At 31.6% G+C, this 18301-nt stretch overlaps 1 protein-coding gene across 1 annotated transcript in view; it reads right to left on the reverse strand.

Moving 5' to 3' along the window:
• The window catches only part of LOC129229450 (E3 ubiquitin-protein ligase UBR2-like), a 55183-nt gene that overhangs the window by 32631 nt on the left and 4251 nt on the right, over positions 1-18301 (reverse strand). The window contains exons 2-5 of the mRNA XM_054863761.1: positions 10532-10972; positions 8007-8130; positions 3974-4201; positions 867-1131 (exon numbers count right to left, since the gene is read on the reverse strand). Of these exons, the coding sequence (XP_054719736.1) occupies positions 867-1131; positions 3974-4201; positions 8007-8130; positions 10532-10950 (1036 nt within the window). The 5' untranslated portion in view covers positions 10951-10972. The remainder of the gene's footprint in view (positions 1-866; positions 1132-3973; positions 4202-8006; positions 8131-10531; positions 10973-18301) is intronic.

Consider the following 18301-nt stretch of genomic DNA (forward strand, 5'->3'; position numbering starts at 1 on the left):
TTTTTCAAGAAAACTCCAGACTAGACCTTTGCATGTTCTGAGCAAGAGTAGAAAAGAGTTTAACTTCCATGGTGTAACAGCCACAAATGGAGTATTGCCTTTAAAACTGACTTTGATGTTCTACCTTAGTGTTAATTGGAGAGATTGACAATTTTTGAATGAAAAAAATTGAAGAAACTGAAAACTCCCGTGACAACCCTGTTTTATATGCAAACAGGTTATATTTTATTCTTTACAGGATTTTTGTAAGTTCTCAAGAGAACAAAATGTAAAAATATGAATTCTTGGACATCCCTGTTTCAATCTCCCGGAACATCCCTCTCCCAAGCGAAAAGTTGTATTACCCGGTCCCTCTTGGTATAAGCAATGTAGAAAGCAAATGTAAGAGAAAAGGACTGATTTTTTTTTTCTTTTGTCTATAGAATTTTAGTTTGCTGCTGTCCAACTCTCTTTTTTTAAGACATTCTATTTTTGATGCAGAGTTGTATTACAAGTGAAAGGACGGCAATGACATCAGAGTAAGATAATGAGAATGGAAATAAAGAGCTTAAGTACCCCCAGCATAAATTAAGTATTTTTATTAAAGGCTCTAACCTTTAAAAATAAAAATTTGTTTGAGGCTTTTTTAAGGGCTGCAAAACCTTTGAATGAAAACTCATCATTACGTCTATAAATCAGTTATGGTAACGTGATCTATTGCCCGTCATATAAAGACTAAAATTTCATGGGTCTCCTCATTCTCAAGTGTAAGAAAATTTTTAAAAAATACATTCATTGAAGTATTAAAAACCAAAAACCTTCCACATTTAAATATCCACATTAAAACCTTCCACATTTCATCTTTTAAGATTAAGCATTGAACAAACCTTCATTCAGGGACACAATTTTCTGCATCCAGTTAAGAAGCTTCAGAGCAAATGTTTGATGAGCAATAACTTCAGAATGCATCACACATACATTAAGCTTGCTTGCTTGTCTTGAAGTTACTCTTTCAATCACATGCCGTACCTGATTGCAGACATTAAAAGTTGAGCACTTGACAATACTACGACCTTCTCGATCAATCATAGTCGCAAAATCTATTGCAGCTTTTTTCGAACAACTAATAGCTTTGCCTAAAGTTTCGATAACCTAGAAAAAAAGGAAGAATTTAAGTTGGATTAACTGGATTATATATAAAGACACATACATAATAAGCATTTCTTTCAAACCTATTAATTATGATTTCTTTTCCAACTTTTTTTTTTAAATTTTACAAATGTGCTTGAAAAGAATTTTTCTGAATTCTTCATTCTATTATTATTTTTTATTTCAAATGACTATTTTGAAGAGTGGAAATTTATAGATTGGAACTCTACATAGATTTTTACTTTAAAACTTTAACAGGAAACAAATTACTTTTGATAATTTTTCCAGCTAAAAGTGCCATTTATAATGTTAACTAGAATGGTTTTGAAATTATCATCAAATCAATAAATTATCAAAACACCATATTTTGACTAATAAATAGTCCTTCAATGTTTTAAACTATGTTTTACCATTTATATATTCTTAAGCTTCTCCTTAACAATAACTATTACAGCATTTTCTTTCAATTATTCTTCTTTTGAAAACTACAATTTAACAAAGTCTAATGCAAAATGTTTCTTCAAAAAAATTAACTTTTACTATAAAACACGAAAAGGTATTTATGTTTCTTAAAACAAAGCTTTTTTGTTTATTTTCCCCTTACTTTTCAAATTTATACGCCTCAATTATGTCAGTAAATCAAATTACAAGATTGTATGGTTGTTTAAAGAATGCTTTTTTATCTTAAATTAATTTCTTTAAAATACACACACACAAAAAAAGAAAAAAAACACACCACATCACTAGCAAGTGGAGACATTAAAATACTTCCTTACTCCTTTTCATTATAAGATTTCAAAATTTTGAAAATTAAAAACTTACATTTAAAAAGTAGAAAATCAGATGAAAAATATTGAAAATTAGGAAATCGACCAAAACGTCGAAACTGTTAACCTGACGGCCAACAATGTCAAAAATCTGTGACTTACAGACTGTTGATTAAATTTGCTAATTTAATTTAAAAAAACCTTGATGCATGTTAATGTTTATATTTTACTAGCATTCCCGTATCCGGCATTGCTCAGGTAATGGAATTAGCAGGGATTAACAGTGCTTGGTGCACCTAGTTTCGAAAATCCCCTATAATAATTACTAATTACCTATAATTTTTTCTAATTTTGGGAGGATCCTGGGGCCCCTGGACTCTTTATATATATGCCCTTGTCTTTAACCAATCTTTAACTGCTATTAACAATCCTTTTAAAGTATTGATTATCTTTGCAAACACAGACCATCCACATTTTATTGTTATACCTATATTTAAGCAAGAACTTCTTTGTATACAACATTTTTAGTTTTTTTATCTGGTGCTAAAATTATTAAGCTGCTTGATGAACTGACTTTGGAACAAGCTACATAAAATTGGCCGTGTGAAAAAAAGTCTTCTCTTAAATCGATGTCTGCTACTTTTAATGTCTGTCCTTGTGACTTATTAACGGTTATTGCAAAGCAAACTTTTACAGGAAACTGCACTCTTATAAATTCAAAAGGATAGTCCGCCTGTGATGATGTTCTTAAAAACTTCGTTTCTAGTTTTGAAAAAATGAAAGTAAAAGACAGAAACATTATTATTTGACTTGAGAAAAGCCTCGAAGAATCACGTGAGAAACAAAAACAATATCAAATTTAAAATTCGCTATCGACCAAAAGTTGAGATGAAGTACTGAATAATGATTTGAATGGAGGAAAGCCTCTGAAAATAAGGGATTTAAATTTCAGTGACAGGTTTTAATTTCACAGAAATTAAGGGGTTTTAATTAATTTCTCCTGAACTAATTGATCTTTTGAAAAATCCTTTCTTAGTGGATACTTTCGTAATCATATGGACAAATTTCAAGTCCGAGGCTTAAGCGGTATTGGCTGTGCGTTGATATATATATGTTATCTCAGGACATTGATTTTTATATATTAAGATACACTATAGTGAGAGTAAACCTAACTTGACAGCAATTCTAATGGTATGATTAGGATCTCCTAGCCTTCACATTGTTTGCAGATCATCAACAATTAATTCTAAAGCAGCTAAGAAAATTCAAAGTAAAAATTGAGAGAAGAAATATGTGTCTTATAGAGAAAGTTATTTGCATAAAACTGTATACCACTTGTTTCACCTCTCAAATTTAATTTTTATAATCTACTTTAGAATCAACCGAAATATAGAGTTATTGCGATTAACTGCACTTTTAGAAGATTGTAATCAAGAAATCATATAAACATTTTTAGGGCGAACCAGCTCATAGAAATGGTCTTCAGATTAAAAAAAAAAAAACTTTATTTAAAAGCTTTTTTTGTTTTGATATTTATTTGAGGTGAAACTTTTTGAAATGGGAACCTGCTTATCCATCCCTATTAAAGAAAATAAAAAACTATTTATTTTTGTTGCAATATAAATGTATTGCACATGAAGAAAGAATAGCTTACATTTATCGCAAATCTGCTCTAATTATCGCCAGTTTGTATGCTCAAGTTAAAAATTTTTTTTTAACAAGTATTTAATGGGGAAAAAAAAGGGGCTTTTAAAAACGCTTCTAAACTAATGACTTGACTTGAATCAAAGCAAGCCTTGAAAACCTGTATTATTTGAAAAGTTTCAACTGTCTAAAATCCTAATCTATGCTTGTTCGAGTTCCCCGACTTGAAAAACATTATTAATATTAACTTTATAATTACTAATATTTTTCATTGTTTTTGGCAACAGTTAAAGAGAATTAGTGGCAGGCATTATGACACAGAAAGTAGCTTAAGAAACAGTCATTAATAAATATATGTTTTTGATTTTCACCAGCACAAGTCGAAAACAGGTGGTGAGCAGAGGAATGATTGTGAACTTGGACTACATTGTTACCTGGTCATAAGTGTGAGTTTCATCATTGAAGAGAACTGTGCAATAAATATCAGGCAATTCATTCTTCCCCACATTCGGATGATCGGATTCTAAGTCGGGAGGTAAGCTAATTCTTTGATCCCAAGTCAGCATTAAATGACAATAATTAAGGACAATATTCATTAACATTCGTAATCGTTCAACAATCTCAGGAGGTAATTTATCCAATGGACAAGTGTCTTGTTGAACCTAAAGTAAAAATTTGAAACTATGAAAATACAGTCATAAAACCATGACAGAGAATAAAGTACTGAAAATGTAGAAACAAAATTCATTTAAAAAATACATGATTTTGACAAACTAAAGTTTCCACAATCAAGGGTTACTCAGGTTCTGAAACATTACTTTTTCATTAATAAATATTAATATTAAAGTTATTTATTTATTTTGAAACATTCTTTTTCTCTTTTTGAATTTCTATTCCACACTTCATACAGTCAAACATCACTATAACAAACCCTCAACTGACCGACTTGAGAGATCGCTACATCGGATTTTTCAGAAAAAACAGTCAGAATTCATTAAAATACTTCTACGAGTGCAAATCAAAAAGTCTTTGCGCCTATTTTTTAAAAACGGGTACATACAGGTATTTACAAATATACATAGTGTACTACGTACATTACCTTTGTTCACCACATAGTCATCACACCGGTTCAGACATTTGTTCCTTTGCAGTACTAAATTAGAGATCCCCCTGTGGTAAATTCTTCCGGTTGCCTGTGGAACCACCGCCAGACTGCGTTCTTGGCTTCTTCGTCACTTGTGAATCTCTGTCCTGCGAGAAACTTCTTCAGTGGAGCGAAAACGTGAAAATCACTAGGGTGAGGTCTGGAATGTAGGTGCCCCTGTGAATTGCTAAGGGCTTTTGTCCGTTGCTCCATACAAAATGAATAACACTTCGTTGCTCATAACATCTGAAGAACAACTGTCCTCTTAAATGACTGATAGCAGCTCTGCTCTTCCGAGCAAAAAGCAGATAGGGCTGGTACGGTTCAAGGAACTGTCACTGCTGGGAATGTATATGTTTGCTTTGTATTCATAGCCATATTTTGGCTCAAAAAAAAAAAAGGCGCAAAGACTTTTTGATTTGCCCTCGTATGATGATCATCTTAATTACAGGATGTTCAATTAATAACTGGGGCAATGGGGCAATAAAGTAAAATGTATTAATTCTATATTGCTCAATAATAAGCAAACAAAAAATTTACCCTTTTCATTAATTTTCCCATAGTACAGCATGGAAGAAGATGTTATTCTCGGCTGCAAGTTTTTAAATTTTATGCTCATGTCGCACATTTTTAATCATTTATTGCAAACAAACCCGCAACATGTTGATCTAGAGTCAAAAGAAAAAATTCAAAATATTGACAGATGCCTTTGGAGGAGAAATTTAGGGTCCAGGACTAATATCTTTTGTTTCTTCATCAATGTCCGACAATTATTCCACCTATCAAGATATTCCTGTCAAAGCCTTTTGAATTGCTCACAAAATACCAAAGATCATAAAACCAGAAAACCTTCTTTGTACATGTTCAAAATTGAAAATTTCTGTCAAAAAAAATTGGTTTTAAATTAATCCTTCTTTTAGACCAGGTTCACTTATGAAAAATATGTCTTTCTTGCATTTTTCACCAAATGATAAAAAGTTTGAAATAAAAAATATTTTTGGATTGCTATAGCCAAATCTCTAGCATTTGGGTATTGTTACAAGCGCTTGAAATTGCATTAGCGACATAGGACTTCGGACCATTTAAAAGGTTCGTTACAATCGGGGATCACTATATCCAGGGTTCGCTACAGAGGGAGTTTGACAGTAGTTGATTATTCCATGATTCTAAAAGATTTATTTTTGCATACATTTCAGATTACCTTTTCATGTTTTTATTCACATTTAATATTATAAAAAAAGAACAGCAATTGAAACACTTGAAAAGCTGTTAAATAATACATAAAACAATTTGGGGGAGAAATGAATGCAATAAGAATGTGCATAACTATAACATTATTAAAAAATATTTTAATAAAAATAAATATCCATTTTTTAAGCAGACAAAATGAAAATTAAAAATATAGACATGAATTCAATTCAATATCTTTAGTATAATCCTGTACTGCTGGTACACATAGCTGGATAATGTAGACGAGCACGCTGTGCACAGATACATTTGCGGCAATGTACTTCGCTCAAAATTTTTAAATTAATATTAAACAATAGTTATCTTGAAAATCTGTAGATAAATTAATGAAATTAATCTCTTGCTTTCAAGGATACATGATCAGCAATAATTATAAAAAAATAAATACAGTAGTCTCAGAAATTTGAGGTAACTGGTGCTGAGACAACCATACATTTCTGAAAACGCCCTATGTGACAAATAAAATATTTTAAATGATTCCAATTTTGCACAACAAAAGGATCTCTACTATTGTAGCTTTGGCATAGCTATTTCAAATAATTAGAGCTTTATTTAAGATGATTATTCATTTCATTTACAACTAGCTGCGTCACCCGGCTTTGTTCGGTCTGCCTCAAAAATAAAAGTTAGGTCAATTGATACGTGTTCAACAATCAGGCTTGAACAAAAAAAATCTGTTAAATCTCGCGACAGATTGTGGAAAATTAACCAAAAAGGAAAATTATTAAATGATTGCAGGAAAAGCCTCAAAACATAAGTCAGAATTTTATTTGTTCATTTTCGAGAGAAAAAATGGCAACAGATCTTCCTTCTCAATGCATTTTTCCAAGCTACAAAATTAAATAATAAAGCATTGTTCAACAATGGATTTTTAATTGATGGCTTACTTACATTTTAGCGCAAGATAAGTTAAAAACAGTTATAATTCACATTCTAATTATCTTGGAACATTGGAATAAATTTTATCTCATGCAGAAAAATGAGGGATTTTCGAGTATGTTTAGTGAACGACACACAAGAACATTTTTTAACACGCTTTTATTAGCTTCACCTGTATGTATGTATGTATGTATCTTGTAAGGGAATCTTGCAGCTCAAATTTCGCCCACTTTCTGTGATCGGATTCTTTTGAAATTTGGCACGCGACCTCAGACCCGATGACAATGCAATATTCTATAATCAAATTAATTAATTAACTCTTTTAATTGTTAGTTTCCTCCAATTTTAATCAATATTTAGGCATAAATCCAACAATGTGAAAAAGGAAAAATTTTAAAAAATACATTCAAAAATACTCGTAAAAATTATTTAAAGATATCTACAAAAACCTTTAATTTTTCTGCATCAGACAAAATTTGTTCCAATGTTCCAAGGTAATTAGAACATGAAATATAATTGTTTTTAACTAATTTCGTGCCAAAATTTAGGTGAGCCTTCAATTGGAAATTCATTGCTGATCAGACCATTGTTGAACAAAACTTTCATTCAAATGCATCTCAAATTTTCAAAGTAATATAAATATGATTTCCGCAAACATACATCGATGACTCACAGCAGTTTCCCATCGGGGTGCCTTTGTCTTAACTTTAAGATATTACCTCACACTCGTTCTATAAATAATTTCATCGCCTGATAATTCTCCAACATAAGACTAAAAAACAGAAAAATAAAATAATAGTTTAAAAAACTAAAAAACACGCTTTCGTAGCAAAATGAACTAAAAAGTGAAAAATAATCTTTGGATGATAGTAGTTGACCAATCACTTAATTTTAATGCAATACAAAAAAGCGTGGGGGGCTTCTTATCAGTTGTCTTGAATTTCTTCCATTTGTTGTCTATGCAAAAATGTAAATCGACAGCAACCCACGGTTTTTTGTATTACATTAAAATTAAGTGATTGGTCAACTACTATCATCCAAAGATTATTTTTCACTTTTTAGTTCATTTTGCTACGAAAGCGTGTTTTTTAGTTTTTTAAACTATTATTTTATTAATCTAAATTCTGGTACGCAAAGGATGAAAAATCATTTCTTTTACATGAGATTCATAAAGTAAATACAAAACAAAAAATTACTTGAGATTTTCCACGATGATGATTGTCACAATAACTATGAGTTTTCCAAGCTTCTTCATCTCCACAATCACAATATCCTCCACCTCCACTTGCACTCATTTTATATCGATGTAGCCTATGAGCACTAATAAAATTAAAGAAAGAAAGTAATTATATTAAACTTGATACATGAAAAATATGAATATGTTTGAAACAATGTGATCTACTAAGCAAATGAGTTTAACAACAGTTTATAGTCGAAACTTCAGGATATAAAAAACATATAAAGAAGAAAAAAACATTATTGCTTGTTGATCTTATTGCATTTGATAAAATTTAAAACTAAAAATACAGATCATATTAATGCTAGCATTATAATTTACTTTCTTGGAGCTTTATTCCTTCCAAAATGTCTAGACTCCTTTTGATGCAAGGGTGCCTTTTTTACTTCCTTTTACAAAAAAGGAAGTATTGTATTCGCGAAAAAATTTTCACTCAAAAATCGCCCTTAATTTCCATTTTGCTCACCCCCAAATGAATGTTGAGTTTTTTTTTCGATTCGACCACATGCGGAAAAGTGCCTAAGAATGTATAGACACGCGAAATATCCATTTTGACCATCACCGAGGTAATTACAACGACTTTTCTCGTGACGTCTGTATGTATGTGCGTATGTGTGTATGTGCGTATGTATCTCGCATAACTCAAAAATGGTATGTCCTAGAAAGTTGAAATTTGGTACATAGACTCGTAGTGGGGTCTAGTTGTGCACCTCCCCTTTTGGTTGCTTTCGGATGTTCCTAAGGGGGTCTTTTGCACCTTTTTGGGGGGAAATCATTGTTAATATCAATGCAAACTTAAGTGGTGTTATAATTTGGTAAACACTTGGTGACGTATCGCCAAGCTTTTGGTCGCCAAGTTTTTTCGCCAACTTGGCGACGATTTTTTTTTTTTTTTTTTTGTGCTTCTTATAAATTAATTGTTCTCCTGCCAAATATACCTAGCCATTCCTGATTTGTTATTTTATAAGAATGAGATTAAAAAAACATATATTCAGCTCAGTGGTGACTCTTTTTTACTTCCTTTTACAAAAAAGGAAGTATTGTATTCGCGAAAAAATGTTCACTCAAAAATCGGCCTTAATTTCCATTTTGCTCACCCCCAAATGAATGCTGAGTTTTTTTTTTCGACCCGACCACACGTACATATGTACCTAAGAACGTATAGACGCTCGAAATATCCATTTTGAAGTTTCCCGAGTTAATTACAACGAGTTTTCTCGTGGCGTCTGTATGTACGTATGTGCGTATGTATGTCGCATAACTCAAGAACGTAATGTCCTAGAAAGTTGAAATTTGGTACGTAGACTCCTAGTGAGGTTTAGTTGTGCACCTCCTTTTTTGGTTGCATTCGGGTGTTTCTAACGGGGACTTTTGCCCCTTTTTGGGGGGAATTCATTGTTAATTTCGATGCAAACTCAAGTGGTGTTACAATTTGGCGGACACTTGGCGATATATCGCCAGTCTTTTGGTAGCCGTTTTGTTGCCAAATTTTTTCGCCAACTTGGCGACAAATTTGGCTATTTTTTTTAAAATCTGGTTTTAATGTAGCCATTGTTGGTGATATTTAGAGAGTTAGAGAGAGAATCACATTAAAATTGCAATAATAGAGAAATAACATTAAATTGGTGTAAAAGGAAGTCATATGATGCACACATCAGCTCGTTTTTTCTTCATATGTATTACAAAATAAAATTTATATGATTGTACTGCTTTTTATTCATTTTGGAAGGAGCATTTTTGTTCTGTCTTGTGAAAATGAGCAATCTTCAACACGACACCATTTTGAAAATGCATTGCTTAAAAAGTAGTGTGAAACTTAAAAATAACATTTTTAAAGGAGGAATAAAGTAATTGAACGAGTTTACAATCATCAGAAATGTATATTTTACTAAATCAAATAAGAGATTTGTCTATGTTTAGGTTCGCAAACTTTGTAAAGCTCAGTTTTCGAAATTACGATCTTCGTAACTAATTTGCGATCATGATAGCGATTTTTACTTCTATTCTGAACTTGCTTCAAGAACATTAAGATTTTGCTTCTTCATTAAGATTTTGCCATAATACCCTTATTACATTCAGTACATGATGAATTTTCAAGCGATAAATTATAGGGGTTTTGCCAACTTAAGGTGAAAAATTCTTTCTTTCAAAAAAAAAAGGCACCCACATGCAATTTATTACTAGAAAATTATGACAGATTTTTATTCATTCATTTTTCACTCTTCATTAATATTAAATCTTATTTGCTTATTTCTTTTCCGTACTCTAAAATTAATACTACTAAAAATAATTACTTTGGCTAATTTTTCAAAAAAATCTCGATTATAAATTGAAAATACTTATTAAATATATTAAATATATTCTTAAAAACAAAATAATAGACACACAAAATCAAACGAATAGAAAATCACACATATGCCTTGTCATATTTGAGTTATATACTATTGGGATTCATTTTTATTAAAAACTAAAATGCCATAATACCTGTTTCGAAAACAATCCACACAGAGTACACATGTTTGATCGAGCCCACAATCTCTACAAGAATATGTGGGCTCCCCTGCCTTGAATACTTTACCACATAATGAAGGAGTTTCACTAAGTGATTTTAAATATTCAAACACCTGTGAAGGATCTTTGCTTCCACACACAAATTGTTCAAGAGGTTCAAATAAAACCTTGTTCGCCTTTTCTTCATCGTAAGTTAAATTAAGACAGTCACAGTCCAATGTTGGGCTGTAAATTACAGGAACATTTTTTGCCCAAAATTGCTTGAAATCAGAACTGCTCAAAGTTTTGCATTCATATTTTTTATTCCAATCGTATACAGTGTAAGCCAGGTCACTTTCAAATGATTTTGCAAGTAGTATACAATCATCCAAGCAGGCATCCAAAGTGGCCATTACTTCAATAAATGTGTAAAAGCTGAAAACAGAGAGAGAAAATAGGATCAACAAAATTATAAAAGTATTATAAGTAACACACTAAGATACATTTCCATTTACAAATGTGTATTTATCTGACAAAATCATGTATTTTTCTCCAGTTGTGAATAACTTTCGTACAAAACAGCTACTGTCGGGGGACCAATCTAGATTTTTTTTTTTCTTCTGCTGGGCTCTTATGCTTCATGGGGAGGTATGGGAAGGGGAGGTGTCAAGGCAATGCCTACAATGAGATAGCAGGATTCCCAATGAAACTTCTGAAACCACTTTCTTGAAAATACTACCACAGTAGCGTGACTACGGGGTCTGGCGCCCCTGGCGAACTTAAGAAATTGCCCCCCCCCCAGGCTTGCCTCGATGGAAAGTCACCGGAGGTCACCGTGACCTCCTAATTTTTTTTTGGGGGGGGGGACATGCACTAATTAACTCGACAAATTAGGAGACAGTATTGCAACTTAAATATATATATATATATATATATATTTTTTTTTTTTTTGAATAGTTTTCAATGGTGCCCAATGTTCCTTCACAGTAGATGTTATGTATGTATATATGTGCATGCTCAAATTTTATCATTTGGTGAATTGAGAATTTTCCCCTTCCCAAAAATTTTAGTTCTCCCCCCACCATTTCATAAATTCAATAAAACCAATAGTATTTGCGGTTCTTTAATAAATATAAATAATGTACTTCTTGGACAGATTTAACGTTTAATAGAACTTGTTTCAAACCAATAGGAGAATGTATAATAAACATAATTAACATATTTTCTAAAAGAAAGAAAGAAAAAAATTTTTTTTTTCAAATAAAAATCAAAGCATTTAAAAAATTCTATTATAATTAGGAAAGCAAAGCAAATACAAAAAGCATTGCTAATCTGAAATTGACTAAAAAACAAGACCATTTACAGACAGGCAAAATAAAACCACTATATATTCGCTAATTAAGGCCTCCCAATATTTTGTTCAAGTAAGGCTTTTTATGCTTAGATTATTTATTATAATGAGAGTAAATACTTAGCCTAAGAAAAAATATACACTTCAAGCTATAACAGGACAAAATATCACCCCCTTCCCGAAAAAACAAAAAAATAAAATCATCCGGCATAGAACGCCCTCCACTACCGCTCCCTGGTACACAAATTATTTGCTTTTAAAACAAATTGTGTGCTTAGCTAAAAACTTAAACTAACTCAATGAATTGGAATAGAATTTCACGCCACAGGTAAAATCCCCCTCCCCTTCTTTTTAGAACTTCGGATTTTTTCATTTTCTCTTTAGCTCTTTTTCTTGTCAATTTTATTTTTATTTTTCATTTTATTCATAAAAGCATTTTTCTACTTATATGATTATTTTTTTTAAATAAAAAAAAAACCTATATTTTTTTGGGGAGGGGGAGGGGTCCAGAAAAAATCACGAAACATCACATAGGGGGAGGGAGGGCTGTAGTAATATATCACGTATTTTTATTTTTTCGACAAATGCACAACACTCAACCGAAAAGTGGCTTGTAGTGTGCGACTTAGATTCGCCGCCGCGCAGTTACCAAACGAATGAAGTGAAGTTCTCGATCGGGAGTCACGACAACCGCCCGCCTGACTCCATTATTCTGTTGTTTTGGTACTGAATACATACAACTACAAATGAAGATGCTTATCCAATTGTTGGCATGGAAGAAAGTCTTGGTAATCTGTGATCCAAGGATACCCTACTTTAATATATTTTTTTTGCATACCTTTCATTATTATAATCTTTGTTGTTATTATTGTAGTCTTTCATTATTAGATGATACTTTATGACTGTATTTTATAAATATTTAAAAAGAATAATAAGATTTTTGTTAAAATAATCTTTTTTGTAGGTACTAAAAATACACATGATATAGTATGGGGGGAGGGGGGCTTAGTTTTCAACCTCACCATGTATCACCAAGGGGGGAGAGGGGGTTTAAAATGACATGTATCACAGTAAGAAATTTCATTACAAAAAACAGAGCTGGCTTTCTTATTGTCCTTTGGCAACGGGTTAAATATTTATTTCAGTTCTCGCTCAACAATAGGTTAAAATAAATATTCATCATTTGGGAGATATAACCATCCAATGTTTAAATTAATTCATTAATTAACAAAAATGTTTCCGATTCGATCCATCGCGCTTCGAAACCATGCTTGCCACAAGTTAATTACAGACAAAAAATTTGATCAAAATCGGTCCAGCCGTTTAAAAGCCTTATGGTGACAAACGTCCGCACAGAAGATCCTTATATATTATTTCTGTAGCCTGTTTCTGGTTTCTACGCGAGATCTTCCTCAATTCTTGATCGATTTCTCTGATTTACACCTTATTTTAAAGCTTATCGTGCTGGCTACTGACGAAAAATACACCCACAATCTAAAAATTGTTTTTTTTTCTGCCAAAAAACCTGTTTAAAAGAACCAGAATGAGGTTTTCGGTGAAATTTATAACTTTAACTTGCACTATGACCGTCAGAGCTGAATAGCTTGAACGGAAGAGCGTTCGACTGGTAACCAGGAGAATGAGTGTTCGGGCCCACGTCCAGACAATCTGCATCAAAAAATTGGAGAAATATCGCGCATTACATGAGCACTTAATAAAATGAACAAACTCGAGGGAATAGAATAAATGAGAAGAAAACGCTCCTTGCTGTTATGAAAACTCGATGCAACATGGTGCTACATTACTTCTGAATTGTAAGACTTTTTTTTTTGTTTGTTTGTTTTTAAAGCTTTGGCTCCAGTAAGAAAATTAAAGCATAATGTAAGAGAAAGTATGAGTATCAGGTTTAAGATTTCAGACTACAATGGAATTGTTTTTTGCCCAGAAAAAAATAATAAATCATATATTGAAATATAGATTCTTCTAATGAGTTTTTGACTCTTTGTACAAATAAAAAAAAATTACTACCTCAATTTGAAGTGTAAACTACATTTTTTTTCTTCTTTTTGAAGAAAACAAATAACCTATCAAATTTTTACTGCATTCGAAAAGCTACGCTTAAAAAGAGCTTAATACAAATTATTTTGTATTTTAACCGTGCTGTTAAATGATGAATAGGTGCTGCCATCTAAGCCATAACGGTTCAAGCAGCCTGCGGTAACAAATTGTAAAAATTTTGAAAATTAAAAAACATTCTCTTCAATATTTTATTTTATATATTATCCTCTCATTTTAAAACTTATCAGGCCGGCTAATGCCGAAAAATAGACTTACGGTCAAAAAATAAAGTTTCCGAAAACGCCCCTTGCTGTTGCAAAACTTTGATGCAGCCTGAAGTTCTTATGCAGATTTTTTTTTAAAGCAAAGTTCTAATACAATTTTCCAATTTTTACGTTGTTTTCGGCAAGGAAAAAAAATAAAATTAACCTGTGTGTGTTTCTTTCTTTTTTTTTTTGTAATAAAGCTTAAAAGCACTGGACTTAGTCGTTCGGTTAAATTGATAAGTTTTTTTTTTCGGTAAAGCATTTGGCTATAAACTAACTGAACTTTGGGCAAGCTCGAGCTGTCCGACGAGATAACACACGTAATAAAATAAATGTAATCAGGGGTCTGTCCAGGGTTTTCCACAGGGTCCGTTTTTTGTGAAAAATCAAATATTTTTGTGAAAACAGAATAATTTTCTAAAAAACGAAAAGTTTGTGAAAAATCAAAAAAAAATTTGTGAAAGGTCGTTTTTTTTCTTCTTTTTTTTTTTGCAAAATAAAATTTTTTTGTAAAAACGAAAATTTTAAATTTATAAACATTAATAAATGCATTGGAGGAGGGGGGAGGCTTTCCAAGTCCCTGTGAAAGGTTTACTAGCCGTTTAGTTTATTTATTTAGCGTTAATGTTAATTTTAATTTTATAGTTGGTAACCGTATCTGAAGTGATCACTTGTGTATTCCTTCCCCAACCTATAGCTACTCTATTCGTTAGCAGTACCAAGTTCAATTCGCTGATATATGTTATTATTGTTTAGATTGAGAGCAGTGGGAGAAAGGTGCTGAGGCAGCAATATCAAGCTGCAGGTCAAAAAACATTTTCAGAAAAATCTATAACAACACCATCATTGCTGGCTATTTTGATTCTGCTGTGATAACAAAAACAGTAAGCATCACAGAAATATGCAGACGTTTCTTTTGAAAAATTAGCCATTATTATGATTTTAGATTTGCTTTTACAATAAATTTTTTGTGAAAGATCCGTTTTTGTTGATTAGAATTTTGTGAAGGGTCCGTTATGGTTGATCGGAATTTTGTGAAGGGTCCATTTTGAGTGATCGTATTTTTGTGAAGGGTCGGTCAACGGACCCAAATTTCCTCTGGCCAGACCCCTGGCAATGGGAATGCTACTTGGTGTTTCAACTCCTTTATGCAGGCTACAGTTATCATTCGGATAAGTTGACTGTTAATCGAAGGGTGTTCCTCCTTTTCTTTAAAGCTTTGACTCCATCCAGACCTTTAAGCATAATGTAAGCATAAAAATGTATTAGATTTACCTCCAGGAAATCCTTTTTGTGCAGAAAAACATTTTCATAGTATGCTGAAATGTAGATTTTTCTAATAGCAGTGTTCCACCTTTTGTACAAATGAAAAAATACTATGCCAAATTGAAACTACGAGTTTTACTCAGTAAACCTTTCATTATTTATTCGCGAATACAATATAAAACATTAAAATTACTATCAATTTTAATAGTAAGAAATCATTTTCTATTCCTCTGCTTTCGGCTGAAAAAAAAAATTGAAGCAGAGTGCGGAGTTCCACACGGGTCAACTAGTTTTTGTATATTAAGATTGTGTGAAACAACTTAGCAATCTAAAAAAAAATGAAAAAATTTGAATAAATTTACATCATGAAGTATCGGGGAGCAAATGCAAATGAGCAAGGAACCAGAAAACAATATTTTGATTCTTTTTTTTTTGCTTATTAATGTGAAAACTGTTTCTATATTTGCCACGTTATCACTAAAACAGCAATAAAATAAAAAAATAACACAATAGTCTTAATAACATCTCAGTTTATTTTTCCAAATATACCTCATGCTTCCTTTTTTTTTTTTCATTTTGGATATGACTAACCTAGATTGTGATTTTGAAATCCTGAAGTTCACCATTGAATTGCTTATACTTCTCCAATTATGACATAAAAAGAAAGATTCTCTGGTTCACTCGATATATTTCTTTCATAATTTCGTCAAGTCTTTCAATAAAAAAATATTATAAACTGTGTAATACATATGTATGTATCAGTTTAACCAATTATTTCATATCTAGATTGAAAAAAAAAAGAAAATCCCATTCACATTTTGCATTTTTTTTTTTTTTGTAAAATGCCCAGTTTTTGGGTATTTACCCAGGCCTTGGGTAAATACCCGAGTAAATACCCAAAAAATATTTACCTACCCGCTGGGTATTTACCCGATCCATATCACTAAGGGTATTTGAAGAGCATTTTTACCATAATTTATGTCAATTCCTGTCTCTATACAGTATTATAATTTAACTCAAAAATTTTTGAGTCGATTAAAATGAAAGTTATTTGGTGTTGAAGCTTCAAAGTTGAGGTCTGTATTTGCTCCCACCTTTTGAGAACTGCCCTATTACCTTATTGTATGTTGTTAGGAAAATTCTACATCGCAAAATATTTCGACTTACAGATTAAAGTATTTTTGGTCTGTAAAAAGCATAAAATTGTCAACCAAATGCCTCGAATTAAGCGAAACCTCGGACTTTTGGGTCTCGGATTTTCGAGACTTTACTGTATTTTGAAAGCATTTTTGAATAGCAAATTAATGTATGGTATTTCTGTATTGTTTATGTTTAGGATGTTCTGTCAAGACATTTTTACTTTTCATACATCGAAATTTGAATAACTAAGCATTTTTTGGCTGAAATAATTATATTTTGGGGATGTTTACTGCTTTAAACATCGCATATTGAATCGCTTTGCTATTTTTTAGAGTATGAGAATTGTTTTTGTTTGATGAAATGCAAGTTGGAAAATAGCTTTCTATTGGTACATATTTCTTTGGTGAGCTGTGATAGTAATTTGTTAATTTAAGCATTTCAAATACTTACTAGTAATTTTTCTTTGTGTACAAAAACTTTCTAGTTTCTGGTGTTTTTGAAGCAAATATTTGAGATGTTTTTTGCTGTGGTTTTATGTTGTTTTTATATATATTGTCTTCTGAAGTACTTTGATCATGTTTTTTATCTGAATTTTTCCTGTTGGCGCTACAAAAGCATCGCTAAGAACGATGTATGACATGTGTCGTCATACGTCGTTTTCTTGGCGCCAACAGAAAAACGTCGCCAAGGGTGGAGTATATGACATTAGTTCCCATATCTGTCTTAACTAGGGTTGCCAGACATCCCGGATTTCAAAGAATTGTCCCACATCCCGGGGAACTTCCATACACGGCTCTTAAGTCCCGTATTCTAGCCGATAACAATTTTTTTCACAACGAGAAATTATTCAAAAGGGAAAAAATAAAGTAAAACAAAAAAATAAAATAAGCAATAAAAAAATCATGTGGCAGCAAACGCAAAAATTGTTTTCGTTTTGATTTAATACAGAAACTACACAGCTTCACACACATAGAGGACTGTGTACTAAGCGCCTTGCCTAGGACACACACAGGATTTACAACATAAGAGAAGGAAATAACACCCAGGGCCAGGGTTCGCAGATATATATCAGTCGATATATATATCCGATATTTATTTTGAAAATATCATATTTTGATATTTTCGGTATTTATTTTTTCAACGTAAAAATTTCAACGTATTTTCAATGTAAAAATTATATTAATCATGGTAATATTGTTCATTTTTTAAAAAATAACCAAAAGTTATGTACTATATTTTTATGATATATTAATACATCATTAATATAACAAAGTAATATAATATTTCATTTTTTCTTGTATTTTGTATTCATAAAATTATTAGTAATGTAACAGCTTTAATTCATATCAAAAGTACCTAATTAAATATCAAACATTGGTCAGAAAAAAGAAATGTCTTATGACTGTGCACCGACTAATGCATATTTTTTTATTTCTGAATCATATGGGCAGTTCTCAAAAGGTGGGAACAAAAAAGTTAACTTTGAGCAATTTCAAAAATTTTCAAATTTGACATCAATTTTGCTTTTATTCTACAGCATGCATACCTAGAACACAATATATGAACATGAAAAGACAGCAGGTATTTGTAAAAATTGTTAATTAGCAAATTAAATCAGCTGTCTGTAGGTAACAGATTTTGGACATTGTTGTCCTGTAGGTAACGCATTTTGGACCTCATCAT

Source organism: Uloborus diversus, chromosome 9 (genome assembly GCF_026930045.1).
Source record: "Uloborus diversus isolate 005 chromosome 9, Udiv.v.3.1, whole genome shotgun sequence".
NCBI classification, from domain to species: domain Eukaryota; kingdom Metazoa; phylum Arthropoda; class Arachnida; order Araneae; family Uloboridae; genus Uloborus; species Uloborus diversus.